This window comes from Apteryx rowi, unplaced genomic scaffold (assembly GCF_003343035.1).
Source record: "Apteryx rowi isolate R43461 unplaced genomic scaffold, aptRow1 scaffold_100, whole genome shotgun sequence".
Lineage (NCBI taxonomy): Eukaryota > Metazoa > Chordata > Aves > Apterygiformes > Apterygidae > Apteryx > Apteryx rowi.
In genome coordinates, this window is record NW_020447198.1 from 766,276 (window position 1) to 785,557 (window position 19,282).

At 49.3% G+C, this 19,282-nt stretch overlaps 2 protein-coding genes across 4 annotated transcripts in view; one reads left to right on the forward strand and one right to left on the reverse strand.

Moving 5' to 3' along the window:
* The window catches only part of SMG7 (SMG7, nonsense mediated mRNA decay factor), a 46,734-nt gene extending 43,337 nt beyond the window's left edge, over positions 1-3,397 (forward strand). For all 3 annotated transcript variants that reach the window (XM_026062647.1, XM_026062667.1, XM_026062657.1), the window contains 3 exons: positions 334-504; positions 606-754; positions 1,274-3,397. In XM_026062647.1, coding sequence (XP_025918432.1) covers positions 334-504; positions 606-754; positions 1,274-1,387 — 434 coding nt within the window. In that variant the 3' untranslated portion in view covers positions 1,388-3,397. The remainder of the gene's footprint in view (positions 1-333; positions 505-605; positions 755-1,273) is intronic.
* Positions 3,398-4,774: 1,377 nt separating this feature from the next.
* Positions 4,775-18,895, reverse strand: NCF2 (neutrophil cytosolic factor 2). Its single transcript, XM_026062680.1, has 15 exons — positions 18,404-18,895; positions 17,833-17,915; positions 17,123-17,231; positions 16,004-16,138; positions 15,530-15,637; positions 14,455-14,514; positions 13,125-13,168; positions 12,780-12,921; positions 12,096-12,158; positions 11,463-11,541; positions 8,859-8,902; positions 7,830-7,981; positions 7,637-7,748; positions 7,213-7,375; positions 4,775-5,021 (listed from the first exon to the last, which is right to left on the reverse strand). The coding sequence occupies exons 1-15, from the start codon at positions 18,575-18,577 to the stop codon at positions 4,924-4,926; spliced, it is 1,566 nt and encodes a 521-aa protein (XP_025918465.1). The 5' UTR covers positions 18,578-18,895; the 3' UTR covers positions 4,775-4,923.
* Positions 18,896-19,282: the final 387 nt, after the last annotated feature.

Here is a 19,282-nt window from a genome sequence, read left to right on the forward strand (position 1 = left end):
TTAGTTTGAGAAAAGCCATTCAGGGCCGAAATGTGGGGAAAGCTSACTTTGTTGGCTAGCCAGCCTTGGGGTTTCCTGGAGGCATTTTGTTCTGGTAAACACATGTATGCATTACRCACAGTCATTCTGTTCTTGTAGATGCAAAATACTTTTCACTCAGAATTTAGGAGTTTACATTATGCTCATGTAATGGAGGGCATAAAAACTGACCTTGAGTACTGAGAAAACTCAAAACTGGGTGATGGCAGAATTTGCAGCAGCACAAAAAAATGCAAAATGAAGAGGGTTCTACCGTTTCTCTTGACCTTTTTGCTCTTGCCTTGTAACCACTAGATCATTCGACACCAGCCAGCCAGTCTCCTCACTCCTCCAACCCCAGCAGCTTGCCAAGCTCCCCTCCAACCCATAACCACAATTCTGTTCCCTTCTCCAACTTCGGACCTATTGGGACTCCAGACAACAGAGACAGGAGAATCGCAGACCGCTGGAAAACAGATAAGCCAGGCAAGTGCTGGATTCCAGGTTTGCATGAAGCCAGCTGTTGGCATTTGTTTTGCAAAGGTTTTGCTAAGTTCACTTTAACTTATCTCTCYTTCCTGTTTTAGCAATGGGAGGATTTGGTCTGGACTATCTCCCAGCAACATCGTCATCTTCAGAGAGCAGCTGGCACCAGTCCAGCACTCCCAGTGGCACCTGGGCAGCCCAGGGTCCCCCTATGGAGGACTCCTCAGCTGTGCTTATGGAGAGCCTGAAGGTATATTTAACTGGAAGCTGTGCTCGGAAATGGGTGCTGATCTGTGGGGCTGGAAGATGGAGCGATGGGCTTTAGGCAGAGTTCGTCACTGTATTCCACGCATGAAAGTTCAGTGTCAGAAATTGAAGGTTTTTCCTGTAGATACACTTACGTAGGCAATGTGGGAGGTGTGATCAGCGCTGGAAGACGTCAGTTTTTCTGTTCTTGCTGCTYTTGAATGTTTTGTGGAACAGGATTAGGTTGGCAGAACTGAAAGAAATTAAACCTTTGCTTTGACTGTTCTAAAATTAGTTATTGCTAATGTGGGATGCATTTTTATGGTAATGAGGATTTTGGAGGAGAATGAATTTCTTAAAGGGGAGCCTTTCTTTAGAAGGCCTTTGATGTCTGGATAGCTTTTATGATAAGCAAGGTGTGAGTATTGAAGGGAAGAGGGGAAGAAACAGTCTCTACTTTCTCATCTGTAAGAAGGTAGCTGTCTTGAGCAAGAAGGTGCTAGTGTTGACTGTTTGTTTTTAGTCCATCTGGTCCAGTTCCATGATGCATCCTGGCCCTTCAGCCCTGGAGCAGCTGTTAATGCAGCAGAAGCAGAAGCAGCAGCGTGGACAAGGCACCATGAACCCGCCGCATTGAGAATGAGGTGGCAACCCTTGCAAACGAAGGCTCCATAAACCATGGCATGTTGGGTTTGCAGGACTGGCCCACACAGTCCTGTGCAGGTGGCAGCCCTCTCTTCTGTTCCTTGCTGTCAGGAGGGCGTAAGTGCTCCACCAACCCACTGAGTGTGCACAAAATGTCTGCAGCGCGAGAAAGCAACATCAGGAACTCTCCCACCCCTGGGCCCTCTGGAGGGAGAGAGGAACTGCTGTTTGTCTCACTCAGTAACCCGATATCACCGCCTCTCACCTTCTCCATCGTGCATGTCCCCAGCCACATGGGAAGTAAAAGCTGAGAATGAAGGGCAGATGGGAGAAGCCAATGAGAACTTCTCAATCCTTTTCCTCTCTTTGGGGAGATAAAATAGGAATCCATTAATGATTGCTTTGCTGACTGAGAATGTAGTTGAAATTACTCCTAAACATCTTTATTATTACTATCTCAGTAGTAAGATCACACTGAATTCTTCCGTACACAGACGTGCTTTGTAGTCAGTGTGTAGCAATGAAAGCCCCAGTTGCTGCTCTGGTCAGAGGTAGGTGGTGGCAAGGTGGGGCTCTATCTCCTGGGCTAGTGAAGGAGCTTCATGAAGGAGAATCTGGCACCTGACACCACTTCACCTTTCACTCAAAGGCTTTGGCCAGCCCCTGCGTGGGTTAGAGACTCCAGCGTGAAATGCCCTCCTCTCAGTAGGTGTTTGAGCTATAATTGGTGACATGGGGCATTGCAGCACTCTGCTGGACAAGCAAGTTAACTGCTATGGGGTTTTAAATTAATGTTTGATTCCTGTACATTTTACTGTAGCATAGTGGCTAGCCCCACAAAGGGCAGGCTAGTCTGTGCATTCACAGCCTGACTCATTTTAATAGGTAGGTAGAAAGCTTTCAATGGTTTTTGTTTTTTTTCTTTCTCTCCCCATCCTCCCATCTTTGCTGGGCGCTAGTAGTTTTATGTGCAACACCTCGCAGAAAGTAATCAGGGGTCCAGCAGGACTGGGTAAAGACGACAGTCAGCCTGGACAGTGTGGAGCATACAACCCCCCCAAAGGCACGCGTCAGCTCTGCAGACCCCCCCCCAACACACACGCAGCTGCAGCCCCCAACTTTCAGTTCCAGAACGAAACTCAGAGCACCATGGACACACGTGTGTAACCCACGCACGGAAGAAAGCATAGTGCTGTTCGTACATGAAAAGGTGCAGAAGGGAAAATGAAACATTTTATTTGCTATTTATTAGGGGGAAGGAAGACTGGAAGCTTCATTAAAAGGACAGCATTTCTGTTAGGTTTCCCAGGGAAGTTATGGAAACAATCTCAATGTCCATTTGCTGTGTTTAGCAGTAGGGGTTTGTGTGATGATTCAGGAGCTCTGAGCTGGAAATCGGCTGCAGAGCAAAGCACATGCAGGAGCCTAAGTGACACTGGAGTCGGGGCACCCCCAAAGAATCTAAAAAGGGAAGACTGAGACTTAATACCCTTTCTAGGATATGAGCAACTCCCCCACGTTCTCCACCCTAGCAACATCACTGTTCTTTGTTGCATTTCTAAGACATATTTCCTTTTAAAAAGTCCAAACAGTGAAGTTCCCACCCAGTGGTAATATGAACCAAGCCCCTCTGTACTTCTCTCCAGCCCTCCCAGTTTGTGTATTTGAGCTGTGCACCCAGGCAGCTGCGACATTCCAGTGTTTGAACTGTCACTGACTCTTGCACCCTACACGAGCTAACCAGGTTCAGCCATCTCACTCCCGGCAGTGCCAGGGTCCCAGCCGCACCGTCCCACTTGTGCATGAGCATCCGGTGTTAGGAATGCGTCTGACTCCCGGCCGGGACTCCCCTCCCGCCCTCCGACGCCTGGGGTAGCGAGGCAGGGGGCCCCCAACAGAAACTGGTTTGTGTCGTAAGCTTTTTTTGTGTTTTTTGTCTGTCTGTGCAAGAACTGCAGCTGCTGAAATCAGCTTTGCCTTTAATTAAACCATGTTCTCTCCATCCAGGTCTGTGTAGCCTTTATTTCCTGTGTAACTCAACTTCACGTTTTTAAAAAACACATTATTTTTCTGGAGAAGTCAGAACAAGGTTTGAAACTGATTTCTGTTTGAAATAGAACTAAATAAATTGCAGAGATTCAGTGCAGATAATTGGACTGTGGTTTTCTGCTGMCTGCGTATGTGGCTTATGTACTGAACCAAAAATCTGGGATAAGAGTAGCTTGCAAAGCTGTTTTTCAGCTGCAGGGTGGATTACTTGAAACTGGTAGAGCGCAGTCTTTGGGGGCTGGAGGCTGCAGATCCTTCTGCTGTTGACTKGCATGTAAATCAGGATGGCCCTTCCACTTGTTGGCTCTTCACAGCCAGTTCCCAAACAGCATACTCCACATTTTGTCAAAGGCACGTTAAGGAAACTATAGAGATATCCTGCTTTTGAAATGTCAGTTTATTTTATCCAGACAACTCTTCAAAGGAAGCGCCTTTTAAAATATATGTTAGTATTTAGGCTACTGGGGAAGGTGGGGTTCTCCAGAACCTGCATGCTATGACCAGAAGTGGGGAAAACACTGCCCTTAGCCTCTTCAAAGCATAGAGCTCCCGATGGTACAGGTATCTAGCACAGGCGTAGTGGCTGTTTACAGCACTCATGTTGAGGAAGGGACGGTGTAGGTATTCTTAAAAGACCAGAAGGACCAGCTGTCAGCAGTCAGTGAAGGTGAAATACCATGGGAAAAGTGCCACTGCCCTCAGTGGCAGAGGGGAAAAAACCATTGGATATGGAAGAGAACAAGGGAATTAAGGTTATGTAGGCTCTTGCATAGGAACAATTTCCCTTGTGTTTGGTGCTCTCCTTGGGCTCAGCTACTGTAACTATACCTAGCCGTGATTTGAGGCAGTCTCTTTAACTTACTGCCTCTTGTGACTGCTGGGAAAACGTTTTGAGGTATGGCCCCGGGGAATTTATTGCAGGGGAGGGGTTTAAAGTCATGGTGGTTTTGAAATTACTTGTCAGTTGGAGCAGGGGGAGGCTGCTCTAGGCCTTTTGTTTAAATTCTTGGGGTCAGCAGCAAAATTTTGAGACAGTAAATTCTGTTGGAAGTTCAGCCTTTCCTGGTCTTGAGCCTCCTGAATGCCTGTTCCTCTTCTGTATCTGTTGGCAGCGCCATAAATGCAAGTTGTGTTACCTTTTCTGTGAGTTCTCCCCGTGACTGACTTGTCTGTGTAAAATTTTTGTTAAGGATGAGGTAGGTGGGGCAGAGCTCTTGCTAGGAAGTCTCTTGGTAAGTATGGTTTTTAGGACTGAATGTTTTCCCAATAGGAAGATACTTGGCAACTCTTTTTATGAATGAGTACCTGTTTTAAAGAATGATGCAAAAGGTAAAACAAAAAATAAAGCTTTTAATACACGTAGCAATAATATTTTAGGTCCCTTTTCAGATGCAGTGATTAATATAGAAATATCTTAATCGCGGCAGTTGAAATCCTTAACTTCTTTCCATGTCCAAGACTACTTAAGCTCTCCTGAAATTAGATTTCTGGGTCTTTAGTGTTGCATTTCTGARCGAAAGCAGATGGGAAGATGCCTATCTTCCCGTTGCACTGGCCTTCTAACCAGTCTTCATTCACTGAAAGATAAAATTTACACAATTTTTGTTACCCTAGGGACATACAGGAGCATGCATCAGATGTGCCTTCAGACCTTCATATGCTACAGATGTGCCTGCGATTACCTTTTTAAGATATTCCGGTACCTAAATAGCTATGCTAAAGCCTGGTAGAGAGGTGACTGAGGAGATGGGAGTCAGAAAGACCAAGGAGGAATGAGGTAGACAGCGAAGTTRTTAAGGTAAGAAAGACTACGCTGCCAAACTAAGGGAAGGGAAGATCGAAGTAGAGACCAGGGCTGTCGTTTTTTAGATATATCAGGYGAGTTTGTTAAAAGAACAAACTATGCCTGAAAACTTCACATAAGTTTTCTTGTTTTACAGAAAGCAACTTAAAAAAAAAAAAAGGGAGGGGGGCAAAAGGAACAAAGGTTTGTTTAGAAACACAATGTAATTTATACAGGCAAATGAACCTATAAGTATTAAGGGCTTCATACCACTGTCTTTCCTCAGTGTCTGACTGCTTTCATGTAAATCAAGGCCACAATAAAGTGTGCATTGGTTTTATTTCCTAAAATACTCCACAAAGTCCAGCCTTTAATCTAAAATTGTCATCAGTAGCAGGCAGTCTTATTTCTGCTGAGAGTTTGAGAATTGGGGTCTTACAGCAGTTACTTGCCCAGGCCCAATTCTGGGCCCAGTAGCTGCCTTGAATATAAACCAGTGAATGGGGAAAGCAARAAGTGATTAGAGGATTAGAGATTCTGGACTACCATCTCCAAGGTATGGAGATGAACTAAGGTGCAGTTTCATCTGCTGTTCCTTGTTATCCACCCCTTCCCCCCCCCCCCAAAAAAAATCCCTGCTACTGTAGGATGAGTAAAGCACTGAGCTCTGAAAGCTTTTACCAAATGAAAAGAGAACCAACTTTTTAATGGGAGATATGTAGCTCAGCGACGAAGGGGAGAGTAGGATCTTGGAGGGAGGTGTCAAGAATGCTGTACGGTGCAAAAACTCCTCCGTACAGCGGTAGAGGAGGAATTAAGATGGCTTGTGTACAGCTACCTAATGCTGTACACACAAGTTAGGTGTAATGCTGAATATAGCAAAGTATCATAGTTGACTTTTTGCATTTAAAACCACTTCTGATATCTTGGTTCCACTCGGGCTTGAGCAAGGAGGGAAACAGCAACCTGTGCAGGGTTGCTACCTAATTCTTCACCAAGTTCTCTGCAGACTTGAAAGGATCGAGCCAAAGTCATGTGCTACATTTTGCTGTGAGTCCTAGCCTGTATTTAAGCTTGAAATCTCACAAAAGCACTAATATCTAATATTCAGGAGGATTGAGACTAATGCAAGAGTGTACCCTCAAAAAGAAGAAAAGCCAGAAAAAGGTGTGAGTTGACAGGAATTTGAGTAATAGTGTTCTGGAATATAACTATCCCTTTGTTTCTAACGTGAGGCATGCTGGGGTGGCCAAAATGAGGCACTTCCTTTAAAAATAAACGCACTGATCAGTAAACTCAAAATGGCTCAAGCAAAATCCTCCAATCTTGAAATTGTTTGGGGAAGGGGGCAGCCAAAGTAGGGGTGTGATGAAAGTGTGTTGGAAGAGGCATGCATGACATTGAGATTTGAATGGGAACGCTGGCAGAGCTGGAAGAGCTATGCATGAATTAAAGCGCAAAGAGCAATGGGTGGAAGAAAGCACTTCTAGAAAGCAGTCCTACAGGCTTTAAGCCTTGCTTGTCTTGTGGCTCCAGAGAATGAGCTGGTAAGCTGAAAACCCTGTTCGTACAGTAGTATGCAAAGCTGAAACTGTTTCCACCTCAGTATGTTGGACTCTAAGCTTTCATGGGGATGGAGCAGATTGGTACCTCTGAATCTGGAAACCAGAAAGATGTGAAGGAAAGCGACTCCTGTATATGCTAGGTTATCCTTGCTGTGGAGAAGCAGAGATTTGGGGGGAGGAGATCAAAGCCCCTGTTGAAGCTGGTAGGCTCCACTGAAAAACTGGCTAAAGTGCTACTGGTATGTGTTGGTTGTCTGACCAAATACCTGAGAGTTTTTGGCCTGACTGACAGATGCTAGGGACCTACAGCTACTGTTGAACTTAATAGGGTGTGCTGAAGGTGCTTGGCATCTCAGGCCCATGCTTTCTGCAGAGCTGGAAGGTCCTTCCCTTCCCCTTTCACCACAGGAGCACAGTTACCTTTGGATAAAATGAGTATGACATCTCCTGCCTGAAACTCCAGGTCTTCAGGCTGGGTGGCTTCATAATTGTACTGTGCTACAACTTGGGTTGGTCCCATCTCTTCTGGCGTTGCCTTCTGGGCCTCCTCCTCTGGTTTGCTTTCTGGTAGAGATCCCTTGCCCTAGGGCAGGAAGTAAGTTGTTACGACGCCTCTTGGCTTTTTCCTTTTATACCTCAATATGAAAGACAAGCTCTGCTTCTCTTCTTCACCCCCCTTCACTCATCTGCCGTTTCAAGGAGCTGCCAGTTTTGTTTGAAAGCCCTAAGGCTTTTTCCCTGTGGCCAGGAGAGCAAGGGTAACTCCTGCTTAGGCTTCAGCCTTTACCAGGAAGATCCTTGCTGGAAACGAGCGGAAGAGGTGGCTGCAACCACTGTCACTGACCTCTGTGCTGTCACACCACACTGTCAGACACTTGTCCTTGGTATGACTCCAAGCCGCCTCCACGTTCTCGGCGCTCAAAGTCTCCAGCACCTCGCTATCTGCAGGCTTGTACCTGGGCACACAGAGGACGCAGAGTAAGAATAGGACCTTCTGAAAATAAGGTTCCTGCTGCTGGCAGCAGGCAGTGGCTCACCTCAGCTCCGTGTGCTCTGGCTGGAGCTCCAGTTTCTCGCAGACCAAGTTCAGGAGTTCATTGTAGGAGAGGTCTGGCTTGACTGGCATAGCAACTGTGAATTTGTAATGTGCCTTGAGAATGTAGGGTCCAGAGCCAGCAGCTTTGGCCTCCTGCGGGTAGTAAATGGGATGTGAGAGGCTCTCCTGCTAGGCTGGCCATGCTTACAGCCTCCTGGGCAAGGGCGGCTTGTCAAGGACAGGTAGAGGGGGCCTGTGTGACTGCAACATGGAAGCTGTTGTCATCTGAGTAAAATCTCATCTGTGGGGCATCAGGAAGCAAAAACAGCTGCCTGCTGGTCAGGAGCCATCTCTGTTAGCCATCTCTGTTGGTAGTCGATAATACTTTCTTCTAGGCAGGTCAGTGTTGATGCCACCAAGCTATCGTTGCACGTGTGGCTGGTTAACTGTCCTGGGTTTGTCCCAGGAGAGAATGCAGCAATGGGTTGGGCTATATTGCAGCTTTCTAGGTGACCAAATTCAAGGTGYCCCTCTCCCACCCCATTCTCTCTTGTTTCCAGTTGGGATTGTTGTATTCTCCCCATCTCTCTCCCTCATGCGTCCTGCTGATGTGCCAACCTTGATCAGAAGCATGGGAGTTATGGCTGAGCTCTCTCCTGCTTCTCCCATTCTGAGTGTGCAGGTCAGTCGAGATGTGCTGAGACAACTAGTATGGGGGCTCTGCCAACAGTCCCAGATGCAGCGGGGTGGGGACCTGAACCTTTTTGGGAGACCTCCCAAAAAGCAGCCCTAGTGGCCAGGGCAGACTGCCAGGCCTGTGTTGCCCATCTTGGGCCTGATGCCTGCTGGCCCCTAGCTCTGGTGTTAGGCTTTGGAGAAGCTGATGAATAACAAAAAATTGAAATGCTCCCAGGCTATGGTGCTTGTAAGGCACAACAACTCCCTTTCGATATGTAATAAATGCTGGTTTGTAATACGGACTGTAGGCATCTGCCTCCCTGTGATTCCCACAGCAATGCAAGGTGGTTACCTTCCCTTCTTCTCTTGGCTGCGTTGCAGTAACTGGAACAAAGTCTGAGGAAGAAGAAATAGGTGGTTCAGTGAGTGGAATGGGGTAAGCATTACCACTTGGTACATAAATATATGCTCAGAAGTCCTGCAACCCTCCTTTTTGACACCCATCGTTATCTGCAGCAACAACAACCAACACTGGAGCCAGCTCTGGTTGCTCAAATGGATGTGGCATCAGCTGCAGTGAGATTCATCTGTAGGGTTTAGGGGTAACCACCAAGAGGAGGTTTGGGCCCTGTGCCTTCCCTCTTGGGAGCTGCCTTGTTTCAGAACTTTACTATGCTGGTTTTCAAATTGTAAAGCCTGTTTTGCATCTATAGAGACAGGAGCTTTAGGGTTGGGTTGTTCCTGGGTGAACTTTTTTAAATATAAAAATATTTGCAGGCATAAATAACTAAGTATCTTATGCTCTGCCATACGTGATTTTTGCAGATGAATAACCTTAAATGTTGGACCATGTGGACAAAATAGGAGCTTTTTGTGCTGTAACTCTCCGAATTGTCTCTCTGAAGTGCTGGGAGTCTGCAAAGACTAGTGTAAATCCCAGCACTGATGGCAGTCRAGAGCCAGTGGTCAGTTGTCTGGGGACTTGGGGACGGGTGTTTGGGGTGAAAGACGAGCCCCGCTCCCTGCGATGAGAGCAGGCTGGGGTCTCATGTGCTGCTTACCCTCTCGGTCCTGAGCTTGGGGCCAGGAGATAAGTAGCTGGGTTTGGACCAGGAATCCCATGCTCCTTAAGCTTATTATATGGCCTTGAGAAAGGRAGGTGACTTTTGAGGTGCTGAACGTCAGTAACCCTGCGTGAATTCAGCTTGTTCTGAAAGTGCTTTACCATTGAAGGCAAAGCTGTAGTTTTCAGTACCTTTGCTATTCTGATCCCTCCAGGTCCATACCGAAAACTGGAGGCAGCCCTTGTCTTTCACAGTGGTTACAAATTCAGGCCTTCAGCTAAGGCAAATCAATACRGGTTCGTTGCAGTCAGTTGACAAGGATCTGCTCTAAGGTTTGTCAATGGTTTGACATTACAGTGCTTGTTAAGGGAAGAGACAGAGCTCTGCTGTTTAATACAGTCCCACTGCTAGATCTATGATGGCTTTTGGTGCCATAAAGATGCTTTTTGAGATTGCTGGGTCCCTGAGATGTTTGCTCTTAAAGGCTAAATTTTAGCAATTGGCAGCTTAGTCCGCAGGGTTATTATGGTTGCTTACACTTAGAGGAGAGCGAGGTGGGAATTAGACATTCAAACTTTTGAAGAGTCACTGTTTGGACTGAAATTTTTTAGGTATTCTATTAGCTGAAAAATCTGTTGAAAAAACAAATCTCTCTTAAAACTAAATTTTTACTTGTGGGGAAGGCAAGGCCTTTTCTTATCCTTTTTTCCTCTCCCTTAATGAAATTTTTGTCAGTTCTTCCATTTCCTCTTTGCTGCAAGTGCTTTGGCCCCCCAGTTTGGGAGGTGTTAGGAAGTTTGTCTGGCCAGGGCTCCGCCTCATGGCGAGTTACAGCGAGTGCTCTGTCTGCCACTAAAGAAAGTGGAAATTTAGTTATTTCCAATCACCTTGAGCCACAGCCACCTTCTGTATCAACTTTATTACTAGACTCCATATGAGACTGCTCTGCTGGTGACACAAGTCCRGTCCCTGCCCTCCAGGTAAGCTTGTCTGAAACTGCCTGGCCTTATTAGTCTCTTGGTCTTTGAGCCATCGGTCCATCACTTTTCACCGTCGCAGACTGGCTCAGGGTGGTGGTGGTGGTGGTGGGGTTAGGTTGTCCACATAATCCTATTTTTATTGGCAGGTTGGCTTTCAATAGCTGCAGCACACTGCAGCTGGGTAATGTCTGTGCAGCAAGCTCTGTGCATGGTGATATTTTCCATCCTCTGCAGTTATATTATAGGAATTGTAGCTTCCCTGCAAGCAGGGGAGAAGTTTGTGGCTTTGGACAGGATTAAAGGTTCCCATAGCTGCTCCATACCTGCCTGCACTTTGGGCAGTTTGGTGGCTTTGGTGCTGGTGTCCCTGGTGCTGGCCAGGCCTGCGGGAACGGCCCAGACCTCGGGACACTCAGCAGCTCTTAGAGAAACCAGCCAGGAACCCCCTTCCCCAGGCAATCGCAGCTCCTTCAAAACTGGCACAACACACAGCGGCACTAAAATAATCCCAGGTGCCCTGCTTTGAGGAGAAGCTCGTAATGAACTTTCTGCTCTGGGACTTGCACGAGCTGGGTCGCTTGCCCTATTCCTGTCCCCGGGCCCTTTTTTCCCATTAGCTGCTGTGCTAGTTAAAAGCRCAAAGGAGCCTGCTTTCCCCTGGGATCCCGGCCCTCTATTTTACTCCGTCCTCAGCACTGCAGTTGCAGGTTGTGCCTCCTGCTTTAATGCCTCTCCATCTTTGACAGCAAATGGGTCCAGAGGGGCCAGAAGCTAGAGGGAGATGGATCCCAGCCCTCATCTCGGCAGAWGGAGAAAAGCATAAGGATGCAGCAGTGAGGAGACTGTCTCGAAGCTGCCCCTGGGGGTGTTGCCCACAAGGTACTTCTGTCTCCTCAGTTCCCYATCACTGACCTGGTGCTGGCCGCCGAGGTTTTTCTGGAGCGCTGGAGCTGGGCGGCTCTGGGATCTCGGGTTCGGGAGGGATTTCTTCCTGGGCAGGATGGGAAGAGAGTAGYGTTGTCAATCGGTCCCTGCCGAGGGAGTGGGGCACTGCTGCCCTGCGAGCTTCCCTTCCAGCCCACCGAGGCAGGATCTCGGTGAGGTGGGGGGACTGAGCATGGCATCCCTGTGACCCGTCGTTCAGGGGTGGCACCGCGTAGTTTTAGCCCCAGCAAGGGAGACCCTTACCTTGTGGGGGTCAGTGTGTGCTGAGCGTGTTCCTGGCTGTTTCCCCAAAGTCCGTTTGGGGTCTTGAACTGGGGAGGGAGAATTCACTACCCCTTCCTCTCCCCAACGTTACCAACTACCACCCAAGGGGCCATCAGCACTACATCTGCCCAGTTTTGGCAGGTTTGTGAACTCCAGTTAAGATGACTACAAACCAGGAGAGATGCCTCTGGAGTTTCAAGGGAGAGGGAGTTGCAGGTGCTGGTAAAGAAACCCCTGTGTGCCGGTCATGTTGGAAGGCACAGAATAGGTGGTGGGTGATTTGCATGGGGATCTGCCCTCCCCAGGACGCCATCTCCTCCTCCTGCGTCACCTTACCTGGACCTGCAGCCTGTTCTGGAGCTCCACAGGCTCGAGGTAGTTGCAGGGGACAATCCCTTTCTGTGGGGAAACAGAGATGAGTGGGGATTGCTTGGCAGGAGGACACCTGGCTGTCTTAGCTGCCCCTTATTGATCACTGCGGGATGAGTGGTGAATAACCAGCTCTCTGAGAAGCAGGGTCAAGACTGGGGGCCTGCCATCTGCTGCCCTCTTTCCTGACTCAGCCCCTTGCCTATGGTGCCCTTGGGTGAGTTGCTTATTTTTTTGTATGGTCTCAGTTTCCCCTTCTCCAGTCTGTCAGGAATACAGTGGATCTCACTGCGTAAGAAGCTCCTGCGACAGGAAGGGCAATTTGGGGCAGATTGTGAGAAACAAGACAGCATCTTTTGAGAATGGCACCTGAGTCCTCTGTCTGGTAGAAATGCCAGGAGCAGGACGCGAGGAGCTGGGCTTTCCTGGTCCGTTACTGTGCCAGTTCTCCCAAGGAGTAGGGATTGCCTCTAACAAGCCCAAAGACATCTGCCTTCACATTTGAACAGGGGACACAGTGGAGCTAAGGCAGAAGCTCRTTTAGTTAGCGATAGCGTGGCTGTGCCCTGCTAGTCATCTGCAGAACCTCACAGCTCTGACGAAGTGTCAGCCATGTCATCCACCCCCTTGTACCAAACATGTCCCTGGTACCTTTCCATTGAATATCACAGTAGCCCAGTTGTCCTTCTCTTTCTTCAGGACAAAGACAATGTTTCCTGGCAGGACCTGCAGCTCCTCCGAGGTCTCGGGGATGAACTCGTACAGGACACGGTGCGGTTGCCCTTCAAGGGCCCTAGGTGTGGAAGCAGTGGTTGTTTCAGGAAGGGAGGTGGTGCCTTTTCTTCACTTTCCACTGGGAACTCAGACCTTTGTTTTGTTGTTTCCCTGATCTGTTCCCTTTCCCCTCTTAGTCCTGAGTGCTGGCTGGACTCAGCCTGTGACTGGGCAGGACAAGGCTGGACCTGGCTGCATGTATCCACGTTTCACCCGGCTTACCTGAGGATTTCTGGTGTCTTGGGCCTGGGTGGAGGACCAGGGGTCTGTGAGCAAAAAGGCAAAGAAAATTGTCTGTAATCTGGAGGATTTCAGTTGCTTTGCAGAGAAGTCCTGCAGCCTTCTACTGTGCCTGACATCATCTCTACATGGTTCCTTCCTCCCGTGCTGTTTTTCAGGTCAGTCGATTCAAACCTAAGGGAGGGCCCTTTGCTGCTTTACAGACTGCCAGTGTATGAGTTTGGCTCACTGCCGCTCGGATGCGTGCAGCAGCTGTCTTTTGTGCCGTTAAGAATATCACTGGTTCTGTTCCTCCAAAGAAGCAGTTTCTAAACACTTTCACTTGCGATTTTCAGAGTCACAATGCCATTTGCACCTGCGCTTTTGGTTTCATGCATTCACAAAGGGTTGAGATCGTGAATTTGGGAACACCTGCTTTAAACAGTAGTAGTTTTGTATTTCCATGCATGTTCCTGTTATTATGCTTATAAAACTCCAGCTGCCATCATGGTGCTTCACAGTCTCTCCTGCCTAAGTAATCTGAGGTCTCTGGTGGATTTTATCACCTCTCTAAATAAGTTACTTTTGTACTGAAGTGGGATGGCAGTCCTGACTCCTAGAGCAAGGTGTTACGCTTTACTGCACTGAGAAGTGTGTATTTAATCTTGCATAACAGAATTATAGGCCTGCAGCAGCCCCAGTTCCCTGTACCCTCTCAAAAGACTAATAAAAACTCTCCGGTGCCTTTAGGACTGGAACAGATGTTTATACTTCATCAATAAAACATCGATGAAAATGAACTGAGGTCTATGAACTGGGGCAGGCAGAAAAAACAGAAAGGTGGTGAACGAAAGCAGAAGCCCTCTTGCTCCTCTAGTGATTCAAACGTAGGCAGAGGAATCCTAACAGATCTTACAGGGAGAGTTTAGTGATTCAAACGTAGGCAGAGGAATCCTAACAGATCTTACAGGGAGAGTTTAAGATCTCCTCCCCTGCGCTGCAAGCTGCAACCCTGCAGCAGAGACAGAGGAACAGGATGCGTGACCGGGCCTCTGCTTCCCGGTCAGGGGCCAGTTTAGCTTGAACCACAAACGTAGGTGGGTTTGGGCTGCAGTGCCGGATGATGAGCAGAGCAGCCGAGCTGTGGGCGCATGCCTCCCTCTACCCCTGGGGCAGGAGCAGAAAGTTCACGGCGGCGATGCTGCTGCCTGCTCACCAACACGAGCCAGAGCCCTCAGCAAGATGCTGGACGATACCAGTCCCTGCGTACACCTAAACGCTCATGCTGCGCTGGCTGCAGCGCTGAGGACATTGTCAATCAGTGGTGCTTTACCTGGGGCTGAAGTGGAGCAAATCCTGAAAAGCTGTCCTTGTCTACCACAGATGCCACCACCTAGAGCCAAAGAAAGACATGTAGTGACTTGGTGCTCGTAGCCTCTCTTAGACCTCCAGTTGTCTGATGTCCGCCCTTCCTTTGGTGTTGTGCAAGCCCAGCTCCTTAGGTATGGATGCTCCAGGTTCAAGGCAGGCTATGATTTCAGCTAAACGTCTTTGACTATAGGCTTGGTGCTTCAGGGCTCCAAAGCTTGCCTCACAGCTGCAGTAAGCTCTTAGCCTCACCACTGCTGTATTTAGAGTTGTTATAAACTAGAGATTTCCCTTTATTTTTTAATTGGGAATGTGCAARGGAGTTAAGGGAGCCCTTGCCTCCTGTAGGCCATTTCAAACACTGTTAACAAAGTCCATAAATGTTTGTGCATGTGTTACAGGGGAACCCTTGACTTCAGGGGAGCTATTTAGCTGTCGCTCGTCTGGTGGCCCAGTACCCGTAGGCCTGTGGTTTGCTTTCTGTGGGAACACTGACAACAGGGGTGGTCATTCTGCCTCCTAGGACCTGCATCCAAGGATGGTGTCCCAGGGCTTGGATTTTGGATGCACTTGCTTGATTATTTAAGCTGAAAAGCCTGTTTCAAACTGAGCAGGGGGAAAACTGGAAGTCATTTGAGGGTATCAAATTTTAAATAACTTGAATTTCCCCTCTTCCCCTGCCCCTGAACAGAGTCTTGGCTCAAGTTCAAGCTCCAGTGAGACCTTTCCAGCTCATTGCTGAATGACTGTGCCTCATGTTTGACTAAGGAGAGAAACTGAAATAGGCCATGCTGAGCTGTACAGATAAGGTTCTGCAGAAAAACACTTTTAGCTCTTCTGTTCCTGCAGAGTCCCAACTCCCTGTGAGATTCCCACACGTCATCCCTCCCTCCATCCCTGCGGGGATCCCCCATATCTCTGCCCTGCTCACCAGGCAGCAGGTAACGGATCAGCGAGTGGTGGCTCTTAGGCAAAGGGAGGTCAGTGGCTCTCTTCAGCCCACAGGCTTGGCTTGAATAGACAAGGTATTTCTGTCTTACCGTAGCCTTTCCCAGGTAGTCCTTCTTCTCCAGCTGAGCAACTTGCTTTTCATTTGGCCGAAACAGCTTTCCCATGGGAATTGCCACCAGCTCATAGAGCTTCTGCTTCTGTAGCACACACAAACCATAGTGCTCATCAGAGGTGATAGCAGAGGTGGGTTTTTACCTTCCTTCTACCTCTCTGGTTAAGGTCTCACTCTGTAAAGTCAACCCACCACCTTGGCAATCTGATCCCAGCCCTGACATGGTCTGCTTAGTCCAGTCTTTCCATCACTGCCTCCAGAGTGCCCTGAAAACTCTTCCCGCAAATCCTACCCTCAGTTTGACACCCATGTTTTGTATAGCCATCTTCAGTTCTCTGCTGCTCTGCTAAAGCCCTTGCTAAGGGATGGTTTCTCTGTCCCTGGGATTTCCTCTCTCCCTCCTGTGGGACTGCCATGGACAAACACCATGCCAAGACCTCCTATGTCTTACCAGGATAGCTTCCATTGCCTTGTCAATCTTGTTGTGCTGGGGCTCGCTTTTCATGCTCATTGCCAGTGTCAGATGCTCCTCAGCTTTCTTCCAGTCCTGCATCGTGGCGTGCACAAGTGCTATGTTATAAAGTATCTGCAGGAGGGGTGGGAACAAGGAAACCAGTTATTTGAAAAGCTGGACCCTTGCCAGGAGCACCGTAGAGGAGAAGCCACCGCAAGAGCAGAGCGGATGGCACTGCACAGAGCGTGTGCTTCTGACTGCTGCGACAGGATTTGTCTGTCCTCCCTGGCCGAAGCAGAGTGACTAGCAAAGTCCCTTTTAGAGACTATAAAGCAAGGTAATTTGAGATCATCATCTCACTTCCCTTTGCAAAGCTTCTCACATGCTGCTGAGACTCTTTGCCACACTAATAACTTTCCGTGGTAATACTAGCTCCCCATCCCTGTGCCAACGTGCTTACTTTTTTGTTAGGGTTTGGACACAAACAGACACTTTTTTTTTCCCCTAGATTTTTTTCTGAGCTAGTGAATAGCTCTTTCTATATAGGCCAAATGCTGTTTCCATATGGGTAGGTGAGGTTGAACTTGCCAAGGTGTGGAGGCTGAAGGAAGACTACTTTTTTTTTTTTTTTAAGTGGATCTGTCCTCCCAAAGCCTAAGTGCCACAGGACAAGCAACCTTGCTCCCTATGTGGGAGGTCCACTTTTGGTCACCGAAGAGAGAAAAGGGTCTACGGTGAAGAAATAGCAGCTGCTTATCCGTGGGGTGGGTCTCACTGAGGGATCCATTTAGCGCAAGGCGGGCTCAGGCTCTTCTTGGTCTGGGCCTGCCAGAGAGTTCACAGAGCGGCATGGGAACGTGCTTGGTGGGGTGCTTTGTGCAGCACCCAGCAGCAYGGGTGCAGAAGGCTCCTGCCTGCGATGTCCTCTGGCATGGTTTGTTCAGGTCTCTGCGTGCCTGTCATTTGGGCATTTCTGGGCCCACTGTACAACGTCAGCATCCCCATAACGGCTCGGGAGTTCGTACTTCCTCACGCTGCACTGGCAGCAGAGAGTGCCCCGGCCACCCATGGTAAGGTCTGTACCCATTAGGACCAAAATACCAGTCTTTTTCTCACCTCGCAAGCAAACAGCCTGTACCGCAGCCCCAGGATCTTGTAGTCTATGAGCTGGTTGCCTCGCAGTTGGGCCAACGCCTCTTTAAAATCCTTGATGGCCATTTCATGACTGTGGAGCAAAGGAAAACAGTAACTTAGGAGGGCTTCACCACCACGCAGTGGCACTCGGGCTGCCTGGTGCCCCTCAAGGGCACCTCACCGAGCACTGAGTCATTGCCTGTCTGGAGGACACCAGAGGCCTTTTACCTAAGGCCTTGTCTTTCTGGGGTTTTTAATCACAGGTGTCCTTGCCTTGAAGACCCCTGGCTCTTCCAGCGTTTCTTCTCTGTAGTGGGAACCTGTGTTCACCAGGCCTACCTAGCCCTGGCACCTCTGGTCCTGGTACCTACCTCCCCTCTCCTGTTAAAGCTGGAGTCAGCGCGCCTTATATTACTGCTTGTGGTATCTACCTATGGTTGTTCTGAGGAGTCCCAATCCAGAAGCAAGTGTGAATCACTTCAGAGGGTGTCTTGGTGTGAGGTGTAGACCTCCTCGCCATTGAGTCTTTACAAAAATCAGTTAAATTTATCTGGGCCTCTCCAATTTCTTTGGCGTGTTTTCAGACCTCCCAATGGGACTAGAGGTATTCCCTGGCTTTCCAGGTTTCAGGCTAGTGTCTCTGTAAGTGGCAGAAAATGAAACCTTCAACCCATCCAGCGCCCACCACTCACTTCTTTCGCTTGTAAAACACTGTCCCCCGTTGAAAATAGGCCACCGCCAGGTGCTTGTCACAGCTGATGCTCTGCGTGAATGCCTGACAGGAGGTGGAAGGAATGGAGAAAAAGGGGTAAGAAGGCAAGTGCTTTAAGAAAAGGTGAGGATGTAGAACAGAAATACCTGTCCTGTCTGCCCTTCTGCTTTATCTGCACTCTGCCCATCCTGGGACCAGGCTCCTGACTTCCTGGAGCCACAACCAGGTGTCACCAGTCAACTTGGCAACTTTGTGCCTCTGCATTCCTCTGCAGGAGGGAGGGAGCGAGCGTGAACAGAAAGCCGCGCATCTCCTGCTTCTCATCTGTGCTTCACTGATGGAACGAGTTCAGCAGGAATGCCCCAGGGGTGTCACGCTTCAGCCGAGCTTTAAAAAGCCCCAGATCCTTACCTTGGACTGTTGTCCTTTATTCCTCCCATTTCCACCCATCAGTCTGCCTAGCAGGTCTGCACGTAAACTCCGCGTTGCATCGCTCTGACTCGCCTGCAAAAGGCACTAGCGACTGCAGGTGCCCAAGAGCCGTTACCTACCTCCTCTGCCTCGGCCAGGTTCCCCAAAATGAGGTGGATGCAGCCAATGTTAAAGCAGAGTTTGGAAGGGGGGTTGTGGACGGACGTGAAGGCGGCCAGGGCTGCCCTCCACTCCCTCTGGTCGGCGGCGCACACCCCCTCATTCCAGAGCCGGATCGTCTCCACCAGCGACATGATGGGAGCGGGACGCGGGATGGCCGGCCGCCTCGGGGGTCTCGCCCCTCCGCCTGTCCTTCCCCGCGGCACCCCGGCTCCCTCGCGCTGCTGCTTGGCTTCTGCCCTGCTGCCTTCTGGCGGCACTTCTGCATTCGCCGCGGGTGCTGGCGCCCATGTCGCAAACCCTGCAGGAAGTGGCCTCACTCGGGGGCGGTGAAACGCGGCCCCCGCGATGGGGAAGTGGAGCAAACGCTGGCGGTCATGCGCTTCAGGTTTTGCTTCTCAGGGCTTTTGATGGAAAGCCGGGGAGTTTGTCGGCTGGGTGGTTTTTCGGGTCTGATTTGGGCTTGCCGGGCTGCTCCTGCCCGAGGGCTGTGCCTGGGCTGGGGAGAGGAGGCCAGGCCCAGCTGGGCTCCTCGAAGCGTGGCCTGTAATGAAGGAAGTCGGTAAATGGCTTAAACAGTTTCTGAAGGCATCTCTCTGCTGGCACGGCTGCCTGCAGCCTGGCAGGTGTGATCCTGCCTTCCCAAGGGAGAAGGTGAAGTCCAGCCTGTGAAACAGCCCACGGGCTGGCCTAGAAAATCCAGATGCATCTTCCAACTTATGTCTTTTGTGTCGGTTTTTGCAGTCAGGTGCCCTACTCCCAGTTCCTATTTCTGGCACTTCTCTGGAAGTACTTTCCCTCCTTCTCATCTAACAGTGATGTGCAACATATTTTGCAAA